At 38.5% G+C, this 26,989-nt stretch overlaps 1 protein-coding gene across 1 annotated transcript in view; it reads right to left on the minus strand.

The window, feature by feature from the left end:
• Positions 1-3,940: 3,940 nt before the first annotated feature.
• Positions 3,941-26,989, minus strand: part of Oamb (Octopamine receptor in mushroom bodies) — a 265,798-nt gene continuing 242,749 nt past the window's right edge. Inside the window, exons 12-13 of the mRNA XM_076538566.1 lie at positions 18,235-18,292; positions 3,941-11,661 (exon numbers count right to left, since the gene is read on the minus strand). Of these exons, the coding sequence (XP_076394681.1) occupies positions 11,514-11,661; positions 18,235-18,292 (206 nt within the window). The 3' untranslated portion in view covers positions 3,941-11,513. The remainder of the gene's footprint in view (positions 11,662-18,234; positions 18,293-26,989) is intronic.

A 26,989-nucleotide genomic window follows, 5' to 3' on the forward strand; every position in this document is an offset into this window, starting at 1 on the left:
ATCCCATACTGAAAATCCCATACAGAGGTAAAACACCGAAACATAGAAACCTCAGAACCTCCCTACACGAGAATATAAAAATATTGACAACAGTATTAAATTAACCTCCACACGTTCCACTTAAAATCTACCCTTTCACTAAAATCCCATACTGAAAATCCCATACAGAGGTAAAACACCGAAACATAGAAACACCACAACCTCCCTACACGAGAATATAAAAATATTGACAACAGTGTTAAATTAACTTCCACACGTTCCACTTAAAATCTACCCTTTCACTAAAATCCCATACTGAAAATCCCATACAGAGGTAAAACACCGAAACATAGAAACACCACAACCTCCCTACACGAGAATATAAAAATATCAACAACAGTATTAAATTAACCTCCACACGTTCCACTTACAATTTACCCTTTCACTAAAATCCCATACTGAAAATCCCATACAGAGGTAAAACACCGAAACATAGAAACACCACAACCTCCCTACACGAGAATATAAAAATATCAACAACAGTATTAAATTAACCTCCACTCCTCTCATAATCCATCTGAACAAAATCGTGTAACCAGAAATGTGGTCTCGTGGGACTCGCAACTGGAAATTTCAACCACCGGATAATGGTCCGGTGGAAACTCGAGAAGACATGTGGTCTGTTGATCTTCTGGTATGTTTCTTGCAGAGAAAGAGGAATCATGCGAAACGTACAGCTGTTCGCGTGGGCAACGATTTAGCTCGTTCGTGTCAGGTTACGGCTCAACCGATGACCACTGGCTCGCCATGGGCTGCCTGATAATTGCCACTCGAACACCGCTACGTGATTAATCGAGAACACTCCAGAGATTGATGGTTCTCGATTGTTTCATCGGATACTATTTATGAATTCTTCATTCCGCGAATATGGACGTTTATGCGCGATAAATTATTCTGAACGAATATTAATGATGAGGTTACTCAACAATTTATTAATAATATAATTCATTGAATTTTACTGAGCTGCTTCTAAAATTATTTTTGTTAAATGTTTATTCAAGAGACTACCTGCTGTATTTGCATAAATCTTGTCGTTATTCAAATGTGACTTTTAGTCAAATTTTTAATATTCTTCAATGTGAAGTTTATGTTCAATGATCGCTGAATATGAAATACTCATAATGTTTATATATAAATATTTTTTTTTAATAATGTCACTATGAACAGTTCTGTCTTAACTGACAAATTTTAGGACAAGTCTAATAAATTTTTATAAATGAATTTTTTATTCTCCAACAATTTCTGCAAATTGATGAAAAGAAGTATACAGGAGAGTCTGATCTCCAGGTTACTCTTCTATGAAATATTAATGATGAGGTTACTCAAAAATTTATTAATAATATAATTCATTGAATTTGACGGCTGCTTCTAAAATTATTTTTACTAAATGCTTATTCAAGTGACTACCTGCTGTATTTTAATAAATCTTGTCGTTATTCAAATGTGACTTTTAGTCAAATTTTTAATATTCTTCAATGTGAAGTTTATGTTCAATGATCACTGAATATAAAATATTCACAATGTTTATATATAAATATTGTAGCTGTGAATTTTTTTAATATTGTAGCTATGTATTGTAGCTTCTGTCGCAACTGACAAATTTTAGAACAAATCTAATAAATTTTTATAAATAAATTTCTTTTCCCCAACAATTTCTGCAAATTGATGAAAAGAAGTATACAGAAGAGTCTGATCTCCAGATTACTCTTCTATGAAATATTTATAAATTCATCGAATAAACTCTCGTATGAAGGAGTTACTTGTAAAACAAAATGGTTGTTCGACTATCCATGAGTCTGCCTGTCTAACTCTATGAAATATTTATAAATTATTTGTAAACATTTTTTGTAGAAGAGTATGCAAGCTGTCACTCGCAAGAAAAATGCGAAATAATTTGTATCGAAACCCGTTATGGCGAAATGATGCGTTCCGGTCACGTCGCGCGATTATTTAGGATCGTCGTAAATTGCATTTTTCAAGAAATGAAACAGGCACGCTGATTGATCGCGCCTACACGATATTCCACCTCGATTTATATCAAGCTTCTGTCGCTCGTATTTCTGCACTTTCGCGAATTAATATTTGCCGATGTATCATTATTACCCTCGCTTTCTCGCGGAAGAAATATGTGCGAACGCGCGGAGCCGCTTTTTATTTGCCGTTAATGGTTCTTTATGTTTTTTACTCGCGACGAAAGCGCGATTTCATGAAGCGACGATGTAGAGAGAATTGAATCGGGGGTCGAAGTGTTGCTTTGAAAGGGAGTAAGAAGATAAATGGACGTTCGGAGAAAAACTGAAGAATGGAGGACAAAAATGCCACCTTTTTCCTCGCAAAGTGGCTTACAGTCAACTGTAATATTCTTGCGTGACCACTAAGTGATGAATCTACTTTCTGCTTCTGCGATATCAATCTAATGAAACCGGTTTCTTGTTCTTGCTGTTAAAGATTTAACACGGAGACTGTCAGAAGTCGGAACAATTTAAGTTCCAGGTTTTAACAAAATTTTATCTCCGTACTTTTGCAGAAAGTCGTATATGACTCAAAAAGATATTTTCTTAAGATAAATAATAGTTGAACATACACGTTAGTTACTGCTTCAATATTTACTTTAGATTGAATTTTAAAAAAGTGCATTTATATTGCAATAAAATTATATAAGCGCAATAAAATTTACTGCCAGTAATTCTAATTTAAACACCGAATATTTATGTAATTTCACTTTTCATCGATTTCAATTTCCACTAAATTTGCACAGATTTTAAGAGTAACAGTAAGATTTATTTATCGCGTGTATCATTTTGTTGCGGAGAGCGGATAATAAATATTAATGAAAGGGCAGCGTTGTGAAAGAGAAAACATCTCTGAAAAGCAGTCTCTGGAGTGTCTGCCCACTGAAAGCCGCATCTCTCCTTTTTCGTTTCAAATTTTTCATACGATTCCTACACGCATGAGAGTACACCACTTTCGGCCCTTATAAGTTTAATAATTACACTGAATTATAAATATTCCATTTTTGAGTGTCTGACCGTACTTTCCGTTTCGTTCGTGTTAAAATGTAACGCAGATAAAATTAAAATGTATCGAATCTGCTATTTTAAAGTGCCTCTGTAAAAATATTTATGTGACTATTCATAGACAGTTTTTTTCTCGTTAAAATTTGTCACAAAATTTTCGTTAAATGTATAAAATTGAAGAACATACAACTGAAGCTTCTTCTAATTATAACACCTTACAGTAGAACACTGCAGAAAATACGACTATAAATAAATGAAAAAAAAAATTGACAATAAGTGTTATTGCACAGTCAAATTTGCTCAGCAGCCTCCAATTAATTTTCACCCCTCGTTTTAACGCGAGTAGTAAATATTCTCCGCGGACCGCTGAATCTACTTTCTAAAGTTTCACACAAAATTGCAGCACAACTGCGATTATTTCAATGACGAAGTTGAGCAGTATTCCGGCCATTAAAACCTACCGCGTTCTTTAATTTCGCGGCCGTTAAAATTCATGGTACGAATTGGCCCGTAAAAATACAAGGCTGCAAGATAAACAGTTTTTAAGGCTTATTTGATATCCGGTGAATAAATATTCATGAGCCGTGAAAGGTGTAAAGAAAGCACCTCGCAAGATTTACTGTTTCGTTCGTTGAGAAGAATATTTCGTGAAAATAGAAAATAGAGAATTAGTGGTTGCGCTAATAAAAAAGAAAAATTTGGAACTATTCGAGCCACGTTCCTGTCAAAATTTCGAACACGTCCGCCAGAAATCTCGCCCCGAGAGATTCTTCATCGATTTGAGATTAAATTAATTACAAACGTGTTTGAACGATGATATTCTGTTGTACAGTGTTTCGTAAATTCTGTTGACATGAATACACATTTTCTAACTTGTCACGATATGAAGAGTTCGTATTACGGTCTTTATTATTGCGTCTGTGTGTGTTCTAATATAAATGTACAACTCGTCATACATATATGATTCTGCTTATGACTAAATAATACAATATAGTATAATATAATATATCGTAATATAATATATGTATATATAATATATAATCGTTAATATATATATTTTTGTCGCTCGGTCCTCTTGGCTTAATAAATTTATTGAACCTGGATTCTTGATCGGTGTCTCAATTTTGCTCGTTTTTCTTTTCAGAACCTGCTAACAATTTATGTATAATTATATTTATATCTCTCTTGTAATTCTATGCATTCACCCCCTTTCGACCCTTAGCTCGCTCGAAGATTCGACAAATCACCGTCGCTCTTGCATCGAACTCACTCGAACATAACCTCACATTTCGTATAGCAATTGCATTACATTTTTAGGAGAATTATAAAGTGGGAAGAAATCGATTTACATGAAGATTGGGAGTATTGCTTTAGGGAAGAATCTGGAGATCTAAAATTTCTAAGGATGTTACAATTCTTTTATTTAGAAAATCAAGCAGACAATTTTCATCTCTCCTCGCTAATTTCCTTCTCTTAATTTCATTTTCGTTTACCTCTTCGTTAACCTTTCAAATAGTTCATCTCGATACTTCCAAAAATTGAAAGAAAAAAGGAATTTAAAAAACGAAGGACTCTGTTCCACTCGACGACAGCTCGACGGTGTCGAAGTTCACCTTTTATTCCTCCCTTTTCCTCTTGGAAGTATGCCTGCTCGATCGTTTCATCCGATTTTCCTCTTTTCATCGGCATTCTCGCTACGTGCTTTCGTTCATTCATCGGAATTCTCTCGCACTCGATCGCTCTAACGAGTTCGTAAGAAGAGGAGAACTAAGTCTAGAAAAACACGGCTGAACGATTTTGCCCCTCGATTTCGGATTTTTAGCGTGGACGAATTCACCCTCTCGTTGGAAGTGTGGAGAATTGTTAACCTGTGGTTATTTTCCTGAATTTTTCAATACAGAATAAAATAATTAACGTTCGTGGAATTTTCAAAGAGAAATGAATATCGACAGCGGTATTGTCCGCAATACCGATAAACAGCTTAATCGAATTGCTCGCTAATTGACAACAGCTAACGAAAATAAATCGCGAAATAGAGGGAATTTGTTCGAAATCATTCATCATTTAACGCGGACAAAAATTTTATTCGCAACGAAAGGGTGAATAATGAAATTTTTTGCGTCCTCGAAACGAATCATTCGAGGGATTAAACCAGTGATTCAAGGATTCTCTACGTTTTCAGATTGTCAGATTTTCAAATCATTCGGAAATTTTCGAAGTGACGTCACTGGGTTACCCTGCAGTTCTCGAAGTAACTTGCAAAACTTCGCGAGGTCTTCCGAATTTGTAAATTGAAGCTTTATGCACGTTAGAGGTATAAAACAGGGACAACATGGCGGAGGGTAAAATGGAGGTTTTACGACACGCCTCGTAAAGGCTTGAATTATCATATAAAACGATAAATGTTTCGCTTTTTATCTGCTGCTTGAACCAATTTTACCGTAAACTGTTTCTAATACTTTCAAGCTAAATTTTTTATAGACGAACGTGCATTCCAACCGCCGCCATTTTGTTTTCGTACGCACGTCGAAGACAGTTCTTTCTATAAATTCGTGTAAACCGTTCAATACAATTCGTGTATCTCTATCCTGTTTCAAAGATTATTGAACTGTTTGTAATACTTTCAAGCTGCATTGTTTATAGACGAACGTGCATTCTAACCCAACCGCCGCCATTTTGTTTTCGTACGCACGTCGAAGACAGTTCGTTCTATAAATTCGTGTAAACCGTTCAACACAATTCGTGTATCTCTATCCTGTTTCAAAGATTATTGAACTATTTGTAATACTTTCAAGCTGAATTGTTTATATACGAACGTGCATTCTAACCCAACCGCCGCCATTTTGTTTTCGTACGCACGTTAGACAGTTCGTTCTATAAATGTAAACGTATTTCTATCCCGTTTCAAAGATTATTGAAGTTACGTCCGAAGACCTGCAGGGTGGTTTCATCCCTCGAGTATGTTAACAAAAGGTTAGGTCGCAGAAAGCGAAGCAGGCACATGCAATAGAAAGCTCACTCGCTCGCACACACGGACACAATTGTCGAGATCAGTGCAGGAAGAAAAAATAGGCGTTATCGTTTAGACTTGTTTTCGAACTTCTTTAATGTACCTATATATATATATTTATATATCGAAATTAGTGCTCGAAGCGAATGTAAAATGTTACGCTGTTCTACTATCCAAATCTCTTCCTCATATTTTTGTTCGTGTTAACGAGTCGAACACGAAGCTGGAAGCTTTATATTTCGTTTCGGAGCTTTCGAACGATGTCGGATTTTATTATCGAGTGATGTCCCTCGTTGAACATAGTAATAACCCTTACGTGCTAAGGAAGTCGCCTAGAATTATCGGTGGTATATTATATTTATATATATATATATGTAGTTAAGGTGTCGTCCAAAAAGTGTTTCTTCTTTTCTTCAACGTGTGCGTCCTCTGTTAGAACGTCAATATCGCTTTGGTTTCATTTGTTCTTTAAGTACATAGTATCGACAGAAAATGTTTCGAGACAGAGTCGGTTTCGAAATTTCCCGATTTGCAATTAGAGGCAGGATTATCGAGAACCCGGGGACGATTCGACCCGTCCCTATTTTCTCACTTTCAGTTATAAAAATACATGGATAAAGTGTAAACGAAGACAGTTCTCGATAATTCTGACCCGTTTCTTCCGATAACTTCGTTGAATTCGATTTATATAGCTCTCGTTCTTCAATTTTGAGGTTATGACTCGACGAGGTTATGCTTCGAATTTCTACATGCAAGATGTTTAAAGATTTGCAATTATTGATATGTCAACGAAGATTTAATTATCGTAGGAACATGCGAGAAGATGCTAGATGATCTTTCAGAGTGAAGTCTAAACGATTTTTCCAAACGTCGTTTCACCTTGTTTAAATTTCATTTTAGGTACTTTGCTGCGTCACATTTTAACGAGTTCTTCATTTTTCTTTTAGATACCATCAGTGACAAATTTTATATGTAGATTTTCTGACCTGAATTTAAAAAAACATTACTGTGGGTCCCACTACACATTCTTTATGCAGATATCACCTAGTGACCTAATTTTTTCTTTCGAGTATCATCCGACGCAAAATTTTTATACGGGTTTTATAGATTTTTATGTGTAAACACTTTGAAAATAGTTTCGGACTATTGTGACAAGTATCGTTGATGTCAGTTTCTTGTGCAGGCTTCATAAAACATTTCAAAGTGAATTTTTGTTTGAGGTACCGTAATGAACACTTCAAATTGAATTTTTTATTCCAGGTACCATAATGAACATCTCAAATTGAATTTTTTATTCCAGGTACCATAATGAACACTTCAAATTGAATTCTTTATTCCAGGTACCATAATGAACATCTCAATTTGAATTTTCATTTCAGGTACCATAATGAATAATTCAACTTGAATTTTCATTTCAGGTACCATAGTGAACACTTCAACTTGAATTTTCATTTCAATTACCACAATGAATAGTTCAACTTGAATTTTCATTTGAGATACCACAATGAATAGTTCAACTTGAATTTTCATTTGAGATACCACAATGAATAGTTCAACTTGAATTTTCATTTCAATTACCACAATGAATAGTTCAACTTGAATTTTCGTTTCAGGTACCATAGTGAACACTTCAACTTGAATTTTCATTTCAATTACCACAATGAATAGTTCAACTTGAATTTTCATTTCAGGTACCATAGTGAACACTTCAACTTGAATTTTCATTTCAATTACCACAATGAATAGTTCAACTTGAATTTTCATTTGAGATACCACAATGAATAGTTCAACTTGAATTTTCATTTCAATTACCACAATGAACACTTCAACTTGAATATTCATTTCAAGTACCACAATGAATAGTTCAACTTGAATTTTTCATTTCATGCATCATAATGAACACTTCAACTTGAATTTTCATTTCAATTACCATAATGAAAAGTTCAACTTAAATTTTCATTTCAGATACCACAATGAATAGTTCAACTTGAATTTTCATTTCAGATACCACAATGAATAGTTCAATTTGAATTTTCATTTCAATTACCACAATGAATAGTTCAACTTGAATTTTCATTTCAGGTACCATAATGAACACTTCAACTTGAATTTTCATTTCAGGTACCATAATGAACACTTCAACTTGAATTTTTCATTTCATGCATCATAATGAACACTTCAATTCGAATTTTCATTTCAGGTACCATAATGAACACTCCAACTTGATTTTTTCATTTCAGGTACCACAATGAACACTTCAACTTGAATTTTCATTTCAGGTACCATAGTAAAAATCGCAACTTGAACTTGAAAATTCAGGTCACTTAAAATGAATTTCATTTGCAGTAACATCAAAAAGTTTTGAACTCTCCATTCAATTTTCTACCCTTGTACCTAAAATGTCCATCAGCCATAAAGTTTTTTGAAGAAACCGAAAGGATTCGTTGATTACAGGAAACGACTCGGCGAGCATTTTCCAAATCGTTCTTTTCCTCGTTCGTCGAAAAATCGTCGCGAATTAATTGCACCGTCGGATTAATCATGCGTCCTGCAATTAGAGAGCACCCCTCGAATCAACGAATCGAACTGTAATTTTTTTCGTCGAACCTCCGTGATTCACCGTGAATCTGTCTCGAAGCATTCGTTCAACAATAACAACGAGACGTTGATCGATTAGTCGACGTCCAGAGACGGGAAACAGATTAAGGTTATCTTTTTCTTTCTTTTTTCTTTTTTATTAATAGTACGCTAGAATCTCGAGCTAACTTTTAGATAAAATCATCTGTTGCCTAATCTCAGAAGAACAGGTATGTATATAATTCGCTAGAATTCTCTCTCGCTACCGTTCGTTTTATTTATTTCTTTTCTGCTCTCGTGAATAGATTTTAAGATTATCTCGTCCTACGTTGTGATTCGCATTGTTGGCTTAACGGCTAGGATGAATTTTCATTTCTCGCTACTGTTTAGGAATTTCAGACGCTGGTTAGCCTGAGAGGATAACGATGCCACGAATCGTTCGGTTTTTCGTATTCGGAACGGTCTGAGTTTAGGATCCTTGTATGATTTCACTGCATTCTTATTTAAATACTGTTAATTAGAACTCGGGAACTTCAGAAAGAAAAATTTCAATTTTCCATATTTTATGGTGGCTAGATTTTTCAACCCTCTGTGATTGCAGTGAAGTATTCATATTCCAATTTTATATTTCGCATCAATATTGCACATAATATTCCAGCTTTAATACACACAAAGTTATTTTATATGAACATTGCAATCGTAAATAAATAATTTTCTCTCTGCATATATTGAAGAAAGGCAAGACTGAAGAATTATAAACATAGATTTAAACAATTTACATAAATTATTTTCAATATCATTATTTTAATATCAGACCAAAGATTGAAGTATTAATACTTCATAAATAATCCATATGATGAATAGAATACACCCTTTAAATATTTCACTAAATATCTGGCTTCACAAGAAGAAGTAGAAAATAAATTTGAAAGAAGACTAATAAAAGGAAGACCGCAACAATTGACACGAATCTCCATATAATTGACTGACAATGTATAATTGACTACGTTGAAAAAAGAGGGCAATTTGTGTAAAATTCCTCGGTGATGAGAAGAATATCCTTCTTATGGAAATATCCTTGCGAGCGCGTCGGTCGATTTTTCGTGAGAAGACAAAATGGCGGTGTAAGCGGTGCGCAACTCGCAGTCCCCTCAAGCCAACCAATAAGACGCATATTCTCACGCGTGCGTTCGTTAATTACAATTATTAAGGCTACTTCAAGCGGTTACAATACGTTAATAATTATCGACAAACTTCATTTTTTTTCGCTCGATTCGCTCTATCATCGTTACTCTACTATAATTTTTAGTATGTATATCGATGATGCTTCCAGTGTAGTGTCGTAATTAGTAGTGGTAATAATAGTAATTAGTAGCAATATAGTAATAATAATAATAATAATAATAGTAATAGTAATAATAATAATAGTAATAATAATAATAACGTTTATCATTATTATCCTCACTGTTCCTTGTTAAACTGTTGTCTGTATGTAGTAGGTTACATAATAGATCTGCGCGGGTTCCATCGATCTTTTTCTCCTTTCATACCTCCTTTCTTTTCTCGATATTCTATCTCTCTCTCCGGCTGCATTTTTGCGAACAAACAGTGTAAGATTCAGAGAGATGTTGCACACGAACCACGAACGATCCAAGCAACGAGGGGAACTTTGTATCGTTTTCTCCTTTGCTCTTTCGGGATTGAAATTTTTCTGGTCCGATTTTGTTTTATCGTGGTTTCCTCGTCGTTCTGACCGATGTTGCTTCCTGGCCGATGTTGGTTAATACCGCTTTTTTTGTTTGATATGATTGTTCGATTCGAATGGACGGCGAGCTTTACGGACAGAATTTAAATAACAGATTCTTTACCTTTGCGATGTAGGTTAATGGAGAAGTTCAAAGTGTGCAGAAAATTTGAATGAAAATTGAATTGAATTAATGAAATCTGACAAAGGAAAATGAAAAATTCAGATGTCAAATTATTAAAGGCAATTTTTAAAGTAAATGTTTAAAGGCAAATTTTAAAAATGTTTCCTCGAAAAAATGTGAAATCATCGCACCCTTACGTGCAAACGACAAGTATGGGGTCAAAGAGTGAAAGTTCTCGAATAAATTGTATTCGAGGACGCTGAAGTGGCGAGTGTCACCGACGGACAGAAAGCTGACTGGAAGAAATTGGTGAAAAGAAATCGATCCGCGGTGTAAGCTCCCCATGAAAAATTATTCCTTCGTTGAGTAATGGAGCGTATCGACAACCCTAAAAACGGTGGTCACAGAGAGAAATGACTTTTATACATCTTCCAATATTGGAATTGGGTTTCCAATCTATTGTTATTAATTTCAGTACTTTATTGTATCGAACAAACTCTGATTTCAAATTTCGAGCAAAAAGGAAATTAGAAATTTGTATGACACTCGTTCAAAAATTTGCAAGTTGAAAATTCTAGACAATACAGTAGTTACATGTCAATTGAATTATTAAAAATTAAAAGCTCATGAGAAAGTTCTTCATGTTCGATTCAAGGATTTCACGAAGTCCCCATAAAATTCAAAGCCCTGGAGATTAAAATTCAAGACTGCCATGAGGTTAAAATTCAAGAACTCATAGAATATCAAAGATAATTTCACGGAACAGAAAATGAAACACAAAACTGCCGTCCATCGAGAAACGTGAGAGAAGGAAAGACGAGATGTAGAAAAGGTGAATGGAAATCGGTTCTGTCGATACATGAGCGACAACTATCGACCAGTCAGCATCCAGTCAGCAACAAGGTGGCCAGATTGAATGGTATAGCGCGCGATGCAACGTTCCTCCGACCTTGTTCGCGTTAGATGGATCCCGGTGCTTCCGTTTGCGGTTCCTCGTCGCTTCTAGCGACGTATTAGCCACGAAGTGTTCGTCCGACCACCAGCAGGACCATCGACGCAGCTACGATCACGATGGAGCTGCTGGACGCGAACGACGGGGCCGAATTGCAGCCATCTTGCTGACAACAGTACGTCCTCGTGCTCCAGGCCTCTGCAACAAACAGTCAGCCATTTTCCATTTTCTAAACTGGACATTTAGATGAGGGTAAGATAGCGAGATAGTAAGATAATCGTGATTGCTGCTGTGCATTTATGAGGATGCATGTATGGATCTGTTTTGAAGGATTTGTTGGAGGAAGCTTAATAGGAGAGAACAGTTAAATGTCTATACTATTGCAATTTTTAATGTGTAGAATGTTTGAGGTATTGTGGAGACATTTATATTGTAAATAGTTTGTAGTGTGTGGCTGACCAATGACATTTTACTACTTGTCTGACTAGCAACCTTATTCTACTGGTTTGACTAGGGAACATATTCTACTTGTCTGACTAGCAGTCTTATTTTACTTGTCTGACTAGTGGTCCTATTCTACTTGTCTGACTAGCTGTAATATTCTACTTGTCTGAGTGGCAGTCCTCTTCTACTTGTCTGACTAGTTGTCCTATTCTACTTGTCTTACTAACTGTCCTCTTCTACTTGTCTGACTAGTGGTCCTATTCTACTTGTCTGACTGGCAGTCCTCTTCTACTTGTCTTACTAGCTGTCCTATTCTACTTGTCTGACTGGTAGTCCTCTTCTACTTGTCTGACTAGCTGTTCTATTCTACTTGCCTGACTAGCTGTCCTCTTCTACTTGTCTTACTAGTAACCATATTCTACTTGTCTGGTCAGGTACTAAATTTTAATTGCTCAACCATTAGCGACGTACTACTTGTCTGATTATTAGTCATTTACAACTTGTCTGACCAACAGTGATGTACTACTTGTCTGTCTAATAATGATACATTATTTGTTTGATCAACAATGTCATACAGTTTGTCTGACCAAAAGCGTCATACTACTTGTCTGACTAAAAACGTCATACTACTTGTCTGATCAAAAACGTCATACTACTTGTCCGATCAAAAGCGTCATACTACTTGTCTGACCAAAAGCGTCATACTACTTGTCTGACTAAAAACGTCATACTACTTGTCTGATCAAAAACGTCATACTACTTGTCTGACCAAAAGCGTCATACTACTTGTCTGACTAAAAACGTCATACTACTTGTCTGATCAAAAACGTCATACTACCTGTCTTACCAAGAGCATCATACTACTTGTCTGACCAAAAATGATGCACTACTTGTCTGTCTAAAAACGACATACTACCTGTCTGACCAGTGGCATATACTACTTGTCTGACCAGAAGCGACATACTATCCCTTGAAATACCTGCTGCAAATTAAAATGAAATGTAAACGGTGAAGCGTGCAGACTAAAGAGATTAATCCGTGGTGTATCCAGGATAACAGAGAGTAAACGAAGAGAATGCGTTGCGGGGTGGAATGAAAAATTTCAGCGAAGAGTCTCACCCTTACGAGCTGGCATTTCCCAGAAACTCAGCCCAGTTTCCGGCTCGTTTTAAGGGAAATATTGCTTCCTAAACCGAGTTCTCCGAGCAGAACGCATCGGTGGCGCAATAACCATGGCGAAAGATCGATCCTCGGCTCGTTAAAGATGAAAAATCCAGCCTCGTTTATATCTGGTCGAAACACGAGGAAGCGGCGCAGGAAATTCGGTTGCAACGAAGAGAAGTAACCAGGCTTAAGGAACGCGACCGGGGGTGGAAAATGAACTGGGATGAGATGGTTGAGAAACGAGTTTCACGGTGAAGAATTTCTTATTGTAAACCGAAACGAGTATGAGACGTTGCGGAAAGTTATTCGATTCTTGTCTTACTCGAGTTTCGTGTAATGAACTTTACCTTTAACTTCCTCGACGTTTACATTTCATTTCCGGTTCGAAGAAAATTGCGTTTAATTTATCGACGCTTTTACGCTCGACCTCGTAAAACAAAGGTATTACCAAGAATTCGTAGAAATTGCCCCGTAAAAGATATGGAATTCGAAGTTATCGGTGGTGGCCGAGAAAACACTGAAACTCGTGGAAAATGAATTTTTCGAACGGGCAAATAAATGTTGCGGAAATAGAAGTCCGAGGAGGAAATTTGACACGTCGACTGGCAACATGTACGCTCCATTACGGGTTCAGAGGATTACAAAAGTTCCCCAGGATTTTCAGTTCGACAGCACAAGTAGAAAGTTTCACTCCCTTAATCGCATTACGCGAGTCAGCTGACGTTTTTCCGGCTGGTTTTCCGCGGAGCCTCCTCATTTACGGGAAATCTTCGAGTCAACAGGCTCTTCAACTACATCTTGTCGATCTCGAAAGAACAGTTCTGCCCGAGGCTCGATTTTAATGGGGAAATTCAGGGTAATGGCCGAATCGTTTAATACTTCACGACTGACTTTTTATATTGATTACTACTTTATGTGGTGGAGTAATTCTTGATGCACTTCAGAAGATTCGAGGAGAGGAAGGATCTTTTAATTGTCTGCTAAATGGTATATTATGGCTGACTAATTATTGGGTTTATACTACTGACTTGGGGGAGGTGATATGAGTGGGCGATTATTAAGGATATGTTGCGTTATTGACGATTAGATGCATGCGAAAATTTGGCTGCAATTTGGTTGAGCATGTACTACTGGTCTGATCAGCAGGAATATTCTACTTGTCTGACTATGAACCACATATTACTTGTCTGAGTATGAACCACATACTACTTGTCTGACTATGAACTACATTCTACTTGTCTGACTATGAGCCACATACTACTTGTCTTATTATGAACCACATACTACTTGTCTGATTATGAACCACATACTACTTGTCTGACTATGAACCACATATTACTTGTCTGACTATGAACCACATACTACTTGTCTTATTATGAACCACATACTACTTGTCTTACTATGAACCACATACTACTTGTCTTATTATGAACCACATACTACTTGTCTGACTATGAACCACATACTACTTGTCTGACTATGAAACACATACTACTTGTCTGACTATGAAACACATACTACTTGTCTGACTATGAACCACATACTACTTGTCTGACTATGAACCACATACTACTTGTCTGACTATGAAACACATACTACTTGTCTTACTATGAACAACATACTACTTGTCTGACTATGAACCACATACTACTTGTCTGACTATGAGCCACATACTACTTGTCTGACTATGAACCACATACTACTTGTCTGACTATGAACCACATACTACTTGTCTGACTATGAACCACATACTACTTGTCTGACTATGAACCACATACTACTTGTCCGAGCATTATCCACATATTTACATGTGTGCTCAACAGCCACATATTAGTTGTCTATTCATCAGCCACATACTAGTTGCTTGATCATTAGCCACATATTTACATGTCTTAATATCTAGCATATATTTAAATGTTTGCTTAACAGCCACATATTAGTTGTCAGTTCATCAGCTACATACTACATGTTTGATTTTGAGCCACATATTTATATGTCTGATTATCAGCCACATATTTACATGTCTTAATATCAAGCATATATTTAAATGTTCGCTTAACAGCCACATATTAATTGTCTGTTCATCAGCTACATACTACATGTTTGATTATGAGCCACATATTTATATGTCTGAATATTATCCACATATTTACTTGTTTGCCTAACAGCCACATATTACTTGAGTCTCCTTCAGCTACATACTACATCTCTGATTATCAGCCACATATTCACATGTCTTAATATCAAGCATATATTTAAATGTTCGCTTAACAGCCACATATTAATTGTCTGTTCATCAGCTACATACTACATGTTTGATTTTGAGCCACATATTTACTTGTTTGTCCAACAGCCACATAGTACTTGAGTCTCTTTTAGCTACATACTGCATGTCTGATTATCAGCCACATACTACTTGTTTGATCATTAGCCTCATACTACTTGTCTGACTACCAGATCCATGTCTTACTTGTTCCTATTTTGCTCGAACTTAATACTTGAAGTATTTAAAACGAGAGTCATAAGAGACTAAGTACCCGAAGATTAAACTTCCGATGAAATTTCCTATGAAATCCGTGGGGGTCTAGGTTTGATCGGAAAGCTGTCACCAACAAATTGAGTCATAACTTCTGAAGAATATACCGTGGGCAAATGTCTGTAAGGCGGGAGTAAGAAGTTTCCTATAAAAGTTCGTCAGGAGAATGGAGGCCGACTGACAGGTCAGACATCCGCGGGGTAAAAATCACGGGTCGTTTCGTTGTTGGATGCTCCAATTTCAGGGCGATGCAGCTGCACACGAAGAGGAGCAATTCCAGCGCGGTTCGTGCGGTAAACCACGCGTACGCGAATCGACGTGCTCGCGCGTGCAACTCGGATTTCAAAGCGGGTAGAAGCGGATCGACATCTTTGAAGCGGCTACCGACCAACCATCCGCGGACCTACTTTACGATTTTCCAAAGGACTTTTCAACTGCTTTCGATTCTTTTCTCTTCGACACTGGGATGCTCGAAATAGTTGGTGAACTCGCAGGAGGTACTTCTCTTCGACGGAGTTTTATAAGCCATTGAAACGTGCTCCGCGTTACGTTTTCTGACTCGATCTTTGATGGAAGAAGATCCTAATTCTTATATCCTTCTTCATTTTTCGCTTTCAGTAGCTTCGCGATTGAACTGGTTATCGGGAATTAAGACCGTCGAAAGTTTTCCTGAACAGAATTTCTATGTCCATTGTAATATCCCGCGCTTTCAAACAGACTATAAGAGCGTTCCGTAGAATGGAACAATATTTTTATTCGATGTAAAAGCTTCACCGCAGCGGCGAAGTCTCTTATATAACGGGAAGAAACTGTTCGTTGTCAGTTCGGCTCCATTTGTAGCATTGACGCGCGAAAATATCTGACACCGAGAGCTTGTTGAAACAAATAACAAGCCGTATACCCGTTTAAAGGAAAATGGATGAGCAAGTTTAAAGCGGCTCTCTGGCACGGAACACGGACACGTTGTCATATTAGGAAGATAAATTCCGGCCGCAATTACATACGGAACGATAATGCAGAATGAAATTGTTCTGTCGCGTTCAACAGCCCTGAGGGAGTTATTTTCGTTCGCGAAAAGCCGTTTCAAAGAACAACTTTTAACGAGAGATTAATTGCTACCGTGAGAGACGAGTGCCTTTCACCGACAATTTATTCCAACTCGCGAGCATTAGCCCATTGTAATCCGATTAAAATCGTTCCTGCGACACTGATGCTCTTCAATATTACCTGTCGTTCATTAACTTCGTACTGAACGCGATAGTCCTGCATTCGAAATGCCTTTTCCGGCGATATATTATGTATGATTCGATCGAACGTATCCCGTGGCGGTACGGCACATTGCAAATAATGGTTGGGAATGTGCATATGTGATGCGGAGGGTGTGGTATGAGTGGCGATACAGGGTGTGGAATGTGTTATGAGTGGCGATATAACGAGAGGGAAAGAGTACGCGTAGGTATGGTGGAGGACTGTGGATGTCCACTGTGCGTGGAGATGCAACGCGTGGAGAGTACTACTCATGGCAATATAACGCGACGAAACTACGCGTGGTGATATAACGCGTGGGAAGTACTACGCGTGGCGATATGACGCGTGGTGAGATGGTGCGTGAGAATTACTACGCGTGAGTAACACTATGCGTGGCAATATAACGCATGGAAAATACTACGCCTGCGAATTACCACGCGTGGCAATATAACGCGTGGGATTTACCGCGCGTGGCAATATAACGCGTGGGATTTACCGCGCGTGGCAATATAACGCGTGGAGAATACCACGCGTAGGAATTACCACGCGTGGCAATATAACGCGTGGGATTTACCGCGCGTGGCAATATAACGCGTGGAGAATACCACGCGTAGGAATTACCACGCGTGGCAATATAACGCGAGGACAGTACTACGCGTGGTGATATGACGCGTGGGAATTACTACGCGTAGAAATATAACGCGTGGGAATTACTACGCGTAGAAATATAATGCGTCGGAATTACAACGCGTGGTAAGATGGCGCGTGAGAATTACAACGCGTGGTAAGATGGCGCGTGAGAATTACTACGCGTGGAAAATACTACGCGTGGCAATATAACGCGAGGAAAGTACTACGCGTAGTGATATGACGCGTGGGAATTACTACGCGTAGCAATATAACGCGTGGGAATTACTACGCGTAGTAAGATGGCGCGTGAGAATTACTATGCGTGGAAAATACTACGCGTGGCAATATAACGCGAGGAAAGTACTACGCATGGTGTTATGACGCGTGGAAATTACTACGCGTGGCGATATAACGCGTGGGAATTACTACGCATAGCGAGATGGCGCGTGAGAATTACTACGCGTGGAAAATACTACGCGCGGCAATATAACGCGAGGAAAGTACTATGCGCGCAGAATACTATATGTGGCGATACAACACATGCAAAATACTACACATACCGCTACAAAACGTAACAAATACTACAAGTGGTGATACAATACGCAACTATAATTATATGGCAATATAACGCGAGGCCATATAAGTGAGACAAATAGTGAGATTACAAAGTAAATTTTCAATGACTATTTTGAAAGAATTATATTGATTTTCCTGCATTAAGCTTGCAAATAGCGTAAAATAAAACTCACCCTTTTCGACGCACGTCGGGACACAGTCTCGCACCGTCGAGCCCTCGCTGACGTATTTCTGCGAAACAAGAAGAGCAAAAACTGTTAGCGCCACGCAGCAAACAGAGAATTTTATTACGCGGAACACAATCACCGTAGGTATCATTCGCATGGAGGAAAATTTACATAAAACAACGAAGTCCCGTTTGATGGCGAGCGTCCAACCCCAAGAGAAACGCAAAAACGGGTAATAAAATTCGCAATAACGCTAAACACCGTGCAGAATAAATAAACGTGTGCAAATGAGGGTCGATAAATCGTTGTGGTATCGTCATTTAAACCGGGATCGAACAATTAACCCGCATTCCTGGAACAATAGTTGTTCTCGCAGTCGAAAGTAATCCAATAGTTTTCATTTTTTGGCGAAGTTGTTTTTTTTCTCGAGGAAAGGCGCGATTGAAAATTATCGGACGCGAAAGTCGCTTGATTCACCGGCGGATCTAAACGACCGATCGTCACGCGAAATTCGCGTTAACACCGATAAAAATGGTCGAGTCAAATAAAGATCTACGTTTCGTGGGGAAAGCAATAACAAAACTTGCTGATCGCCGAGTATCGTGACAGCTGTGTTGCAACTGGAAGACTTTTTCAAGGTTCAGAAAACTTCTTGTTTTTGAAGCGTGAATCTTATGCAATTTTTACTGGATACGTTTTCTTTGCAATTAAATTGTTCCCTAAATTTGATACGTGAGAATTACTACGCGTGAATAACACTACGCGTGGCAATATAACGCGTGGGAATTACTACGCGTGGGAATTGCCACAATTGGCAATATAACGCGTAGGAATTATTACGCATAGCGAGATGGCGCGTGCGAATTACTACGCGTGGCAAAATAACGCGTGGAAAGTACTACGCGTGAGAATTACCACGCGTGGCAATATAACGCGTGGGAATTACCACGCGTGGTAATATAACGCGTGGGAATTACTACGCATGGCGATATAACGCGTGGAAAATACTACGCGTGGGAATTACCACGTGTGGCGATATAACGCGTGGAAAATCCTACGCGTGGGAATTACTACGCATGGCGATATAACGCGTGGAAAATACTATGCGTGGGAATTACCACGCGTGGAAAATACCACGCGTGGCGATATAACGCGTGGAGAATACTACGCGTGGGAATTACCACGCGTGGCGATATAACGCATGGAAAATCCTACGCGTGGGAATTACTACGCGTGGCGATATAACGCGTGGAAAATACTATGCGTGGGAATTACCACGCGTGGCAATATAATGCGTGGTAAATACCACGCGTGGCGATATAACGCGTGGAAAATACTATGCGTGGGAATTACCACGCGTGGCAATATAATGCGTGGAAAATACCACGCGTGGCGATATAACGCGTGGAAAATACTACGCGTGGGAATTACCACGCGTGGCGATGTAACGCGTGGGAATTATTACGCGTGGCAATATAACGCGTGGGAATTACTACGCACATAGATAATAGAGATTTTTAGATAAAAGAGAGTACGAGAAGTTTTACTTGTTTGCTGTGTCGAGAAATATTGAGATGTTAGGTATAAATTAGTTTGTTTAGTCGCAGGTTTGGTTAACTCTTTTTACTAATTATTCGTTCAGAGAATTTTGGAGGCCGTAGCAATTTCGCCCACCGAATTACGAGTGAATCGAAGCGAAATAAGATTCGCAAGCACTTGACGAGGTATTTGCTTTGCATTATCGGGAGCTGTTGGCGTCGTCTGTTTGCGTAAACTCGATTGATTTTCAACCGCGTCGCGACGCTAAACAATATTTGACGACAAACATTGTTCTTCCCTGGTGTGCACGGTAAACCAGTCATTTCTCGAAAATCTTTATCTGGACCATCTTACGACTATCCAATTTAAAAACATTATAAAATATACGACTTACATATTCCATTTTACGTTCACTAACCGTAAGAAGAACCAGGAGTACCAAAATACTTTCCGAGAAATTCAGAAGTACCCACCAAAATTTGAAAGACCCTAACAAGGTTTAAAAACCGTGATCTCCCAAAGTCCTGAAGTTTACAGGTCCGCAAGAAGGAAAAATTGCGAGATTCCAGGCGGAAAGGGTATCAAGAGAAAACAGAGAGATGCACGAAGGGCGGAAGCGGGGACAGGAAGAGTTTAATATGTACGGGAGCATCGGAGGAGTTGGAGGGTTTAATATGTACGACGTCCTCGGGGCGTTATAATCGTTGGGTATCGATCACTGGCCGCCTATGACGCAGTCTGCTCCGAGGGACTTCGAATTCGTCCAATCAGAGAACACAGGACGACCGAATGATGACCTCGTCCTTCCTAATCACCCTTTGACTTCGGCTCTGCCTTCTAACGTGGCGACGCGATCGATTCGCGATTATCGGCAGAAACGTCGAACCTCGATGAAGGAGAACAAAATTGGAAAAAATTCCAGCTGCTTTTTTTTTACTCCTGTCTCTTCTTATTCAATGGGATACTCGATACTCTTTATTCGCCAAAGATATTTATTAATAATTATAGCTGGGTGGACTTAGGGTCTACCAGTAGATAGAATAATTCAAATTATATGGAATGTTTAATATATTTAATATTGTAGAGCACTTTGGGAATTTAATAGAATTTAATTTTTGTGTAGGTGACTTGGAAATATTCTTTTATATAGAATAATGTGGTTGGTGGTCAGACAAGTAGTATGGGCTTACTGGTAAGACAAGTAGTATGTGCTTACTGGCCAGACAAGTAGTATGTACTTATTGGTAAGACAAGTAGTATGTGCTTATTGGTCAAACAAGTAGTATGGGCTTACTGGTAAGACAAGTAGTATATGTTTACTAATAAGACAAGTAGTGTGTACATAGTGATAAGACAAGTAGTATGTACTTACTGGTAAGACAAGTAGTATGTGCTTACTAGTCAAACAAGTAGTACGTTCTTACTGATCAGACAAGTAGTATATGCCTACTGGTAAGACAAGTAGTACATACTTAGTGATCATACAAGTAGTACATACTTAGTGATAAGACAAGTAGTACATACCTAGTGATCAGACAAGTAGTATGTGCTTACTGGTAAGACAAGTAGTATGTGCTTACTGGTAAGACAAGTAGTATGTGCTTACTAGTCAGACAAGTAGTACATGCTTAGTGATCAGACAAGTAGTATGTGCTTACTGGTCAGACAAGTAGTGATTGCCTTTTATTTTTGTACCTGGTCCTCCATGTTCAATAAATAATATCAGCAACATCATATTTTTAATTAAATGAAACAAGTAGCATAAAAGTGTTTCAAGTATAACCTTGCACGTGACATGAAATTGTTAAAAGGTACATGAAAATGGAAACCGAGAATACTTCTTTTTGGGCTCCATGTTCCACGCTTGATACCTTGACTGATTCCGAGATAGTTGAAATTTAAAATACAGAGATGGGTTTCATGCGAGATAGAAGTGGTAGCTAGTTTTCTAGCTGATACGAATTCACCTGGTGCAGGTGGAAAATGATATTTATGATATCTACTTTAAACGTGGTGTTTTGGATCTCTTGTTCAGTATTATACTGTGATTCTACGTCTAGAATGGTAGATAAAATGTGGAATAAAATTGAGAAAACTTGTAGTGGTGAAAAGAGTGTATTGTAATATTAGTGGAAGTAAAGTTATTAAAGTAAAGTAATAACAAAATTATTCGAAGAAATTAGAAATTTTATAACGTCACACATTTTCGTAGAATTTTCTAATTAGAACTGTATGTCGCAAAAATTTCGAAAGAAGCCCTCAAGAGAAACAGTCAGATATTTCACAAATTATTCGCAAAAGAATTAACTCCAGCGTTATTCATTTCATGGTAAAAACGTTGTAATTACGTAAACCGAGTTATTTAAAATAATTATGGTGTGTGTCTTCTCGGTTTATCCCACTGAAATTTGCTCGTTTTTCAGGCGTGTTTGAAAGAAACGCCGCTACGTTCACGAGTAATCACAGGAAAGTAGGATATACTCGCGCTTTGCAGCAATTTATGACACCTTTAATCCTATTCACGCACGTAAGCCAGCCTTTTTTACTCTCTTCAGGAATCCCCATTGAGTTTAAGCCGGATATTCCGAACGAAACGGGACGCGATACTCGTTTATATCCTTCCTGAACGTGACATGAATCAAACATGGCCATTTTGTTCCACTAACCTATCCATCCATCAATTATAACCTTTTACATCAACTAACAAAGATCCCCGTTTTTCAGTTTACGCCCCAAAGGTGCAACAGTTTGATTTCAAAAATTTCGCCCAAAAATAGAATCTACATTTAAGAATATATATTATTTATTCTGCAGTTATAAATAATTAATCACAGATACATTTCATGTATATGTTTTTTTGAGGCAGACTGATGTACAAGGTTTGTCACACAAGTAAGTGACTGGTAGTAAGACAAGCTTTACGTGCTCAGTGGTCAGACAAGTAGTAAGGGACCAATAGTCAGACAAGTAGTACGAACTTACTAGTCAGACAAGTAGTACGAGCTTACTAGTCAGAAAAGTAGTACGTACTTATTGATAAGACAAGTAGTTTGTGCTTACTGGTCAGACAAGTAGTATGTACTTAGTGAGCAGACAAGTAGTATGTGCTTACTGGTCAGACAAGTAGTACAAGCTTACTAGTCAGACAAGTAGTACGAACTTACTATTCAGACAAGTAGTACGTACTTATTGATCAGACAAGTAGTATGTACTTACTGGTCAGACAAGTAGTATGTACTCACTAGTAAGACAAGTAGTATGTGCTTACTAGTCGGACAAGTAGTACAAACTTACTAGTCAGACAAGTAGTACGTACTTATTGATCAGACAAGTAGTATGTACTTACTGGTCAGACAAGTAGTATGTACTTACTGGTCAGACAAGTAGTATGTGCTTACTAGTCAGACAAGTAGTACGTACTTATGGATAAGACAAGTAGTATGTGCTCACTAGTCAGACAAGTAGTATATGTTTATTAGTCAGACAAGTAGTATATGTTTATTAGTCAGACAAGTAGTATGTGCTTAGTGGTCAGACAAGTAGTATGACAATTAATAAAAGACAATTATTAAAAGCTTTGTGACCAGACAAATAACTAATGCAACAGTTCATTCCAAAGTATATTATCGCCAAATCACATCATTTATCACATTTCAACTGTAACGTGCGTCACGAAGGAGTGTCACGAGTGGCTATTCTGCGACAAAGTTTCAATTTCTCCAACAAAATATAAAGAGTGCGAATTACCTCAGGACCTGCGAAGAACAAAAGGAAGAAGGAAATAGAAGTTTCCGAGATTGCCCAGTTCGGCCGAAAATTCGCTAATTTCGAAGCAGAGAGGCGAGGGCAGAGAGGAAACGGAATCTCGGTTCGCTCGACTGGCGAGATAGCGCCGAGTTAGTTTCACTGGCCCGACAAACACGGCCAATATCAATTTCCGTGTTTCCACAGAAAATATTGAGACTTCTAGTTTCCATGTTATCCACTCTCGACGACTTCTAATCCGTTTCTTCTATTCGTTCTCCGTGAAATCACGCGTTAACCCTTCTCGATCAATTTCTTAATCTGATTGCATCGGACTTAGAAGTTTGGATTAAATTTCAATCAAAAGGAGATGCACTTCTTAATCGTCCATCACTGGATATATATGAATGAAGAGGTTCTTGAGGTATTTTGTCTTTTAGCTTGTGAAGAAAATTTAAAACAGCTTGTGTTGTAGTGACGAATGTAGGCAATCTTCATGCTCCAAAAATTCGTTCTCATTTTACTGCTTCACGAAGGCTTAACAGAAATGATGGGACACTTGTCAAAGTCATTGCTACAATCGTCCTGTCAGACATTCGGCAGATAAAAATTCCAAAATAAATCTTGTCGTGCCATGAACGATACAGATAGCCAAGTATCAAAAATACACCCCATATTTTCTCCTACTCCATTATGAATTTATTTGCAGTTCAAAAAAGCAGCAACAAACATTAACATTGAAATACAAAGAAATTTGCTAAAAGAGTGCTCGCGTTAAGTCGACTCCGGATCTTGAGCGGTGAAACAATAGAGGCAGCGACGAATTTACATGGAAATCGACTCTGGGCGCTGCTTAATTCCTCGCGAAGCCTTTCGAAGCTTGCCTCCGCCACGTTCATTTGTCTTCATTATTCTCTCATTATCACGTTCCGCTTTCGACCACTTTTCACACGCGCGCGATTTTGAATCTCTCCAAGTACCGACCGCGATTTGGAAAAGCAACCGGGATATTAATTCGAACGGATTACCTTCGGTTCAGAATTACAATATAAAACAGAGAGAAATTGGCTAAAACGGCTGGGTTGTTACGGCTGGCCCGTGCCAAGAGATTCTTTCGGACGATTCTGTCTCGAACTTTACCAAATGGAAACCGTTTTTTAAGTGATTAAGAAGAGGAATTGAAACGGACGTGATCTTTTAGTGCCCTGAGTTATTGTAATTACTTAGAAATTGCTTTACGAGATGGGACTCCAAACTTGGAGAATGATTTGTGCAAATGTGGGAGGTAACTGTTGCTGATGTGGGATTTTGAAGATGTGGATGGATATCCATGTGGATGTCTGAGTGGAGATGTTGGATTTTGAAGATGTGGAAAGACTTAACTATAATGGTTTAACGTCGAATATACCGACATATAATATAATACAAATTTGGGAATAAAGAAGACAGTAATTTTGGAACTAAATAATCTAGAACATGGCAGCATATAAATTTCGAAATTTCAGCAAAGTCTGAAATATGGAATGGCACGGACCTAATCCTCGGCCCTGACCACGATTTAAAATCGATGCAAATCGATCGTATGCTCTCGGCCAGCGAGATTGAATCACTGTTTGCGCATTCGACGAGATTGAATATTTAGATTTCACGGATTTTCAGGTGGATCCGCGTTCGAGTGGACGGGAATTCGATTCCTCTACGGAGAGTATCTACTAAAAAGAAACAAGGATAAAATGATAATCGAATCTATTTTTTACGATCTTGGAAAATCACCTTTACAACTTTACTGAGACTTTCAATTTAACCCAGAAATGATATACATCATAAAGTTATTCGTTTGGCGAATTTGATCCTAGGGCGCGTGAGAATTACTACGCGTGGCAATATAACGCGTGGAAAATACTACGTATAGAAATTACCGAGCGTGGCAATATAACGCGTGGAGAATACCACGCGTGGCGATATAACGCGTGGAAAATATTACGCGTGGAAATTATCGCGCGTGACAATATAACGCGTGGAGAATACCACGCGTAGCGATATAACGCGTGGAAAATACTGCGCGTAGAAATTACCACGCGTGGCGATATAACGCGTGGAAAATACTACGCGTGGAAATTATCGCGCGTGGCAATATAACGCGTGGAGAATACCACGCGTGGGAATTACCACGCGTGGCGATATAACGCGTGGAAAATCCTACGCGTGGGAATTACCACGCGTGGCGATATAACGCGTGGAAAATACTACGCGTGGAAATTATCGCGCGTGGCAATATAACGCGTGGAGAATACCACGCGTGGGAATTACCACGCGTGGCGATATAACGCGTGGAAAATCCTACGCGTGGGAATTACCACGCGTGGCGATATAACGCGTGGAAATTACCGCGCGTGGCAATATAACGCGTGGAGAATACCACGCGTGGCGATATAACGCGTGGAAAATCCTACGCGTGGGAATTACCACGCGTGGGAATTACCACGCGTGGCGATATAACGCGTGTAAAATACTACGCATGGGATTCACCACGTATGGCAATATAACGCGTGTAAACTACTACGCGTGGAAATTACTACGCGTGGCAATATAACGCGTGGAAAGTACTACGAAATGATAGAAATGATATACATCATAAAGTTATTCGTTTGGCGAGTTTGATCCTAGGGAATCGAAAGCATTTGTCAACGAATCGAGATATCGGGCAAAAACTCCAGCAACGTTTCTCCGGGCTGTTATTTCCAATTCGAACGAAATTACTCCAATTTCCTGTAATAAAGCGTAGAAAATACAAGATCGAGAAGGGCGAAAAAGAGGAAAAAGGATAGCCGTTCTCGAGTTTCGATGTGCTTTCAGGCCCGAGCGGAATTCGAGATGCGAGTATCGATACCTGAGAACGGCACCTCGATAGGTGCTCTCTATCGTCGCCGTTGGCGATGTTCGCAGTTTCTTAAGTGCTTTACGAGCGTTCAAAGGACGGCCTGACTCGGAACCGGAAATTGCCAGCTGCCTGTCAATCGAAACTCCGAACCCCAAAAAACAACCGGCAAAGAAACGTTATTGCATAGCTCGATTTACCGCCATTTTAAGCATCTCAGAAACAGACTACTAATTTTCCAAAAGTCTTCAGGAAAGAAACCATCGCAAACGAGATAAAAAATGAAGTCCTAAATCGCGGCACCAATCAAGAAATACGAAACCACTTTGGAAAAGGGAAAAGGAATCTGTGGAAAATGGACGATTATGTATTTGCCGAAACAAACAGAAGAGTCGCACGCTTCGCCAGCAAATTTCAGCAGCGTTCCGCTTCTTAGGACTTAATCTGCTTAACTCGAGTCTGGCTGAACGAGGATGCGACTAACAATGAGGACACTGGAGGAAAGAAAGAGGACGAGAATAAAGGTACTAGAAAACCGGCCGTGGTAAAAAATACGCTCAGGAAGGATTCGCCGAATATGCCCGTTGTCAACTTGCTAAT

The sequence above is a fragment of the Megachile rotundata genome, chromosome 13 (genome assembly GCF_050947335.1).
Source record: "Megachile rotundata isolate GNS110a chromosome 13, iyMegRotu1, whole genome shotgun sequence".
Classification (NCBI taxonomy): domain Eukaryota; kingdom Metazoa; phylum Arthropoda; class Insecta; order Hymenoptera; family Megachilidae; genus Megachile; species Megachile rotundata.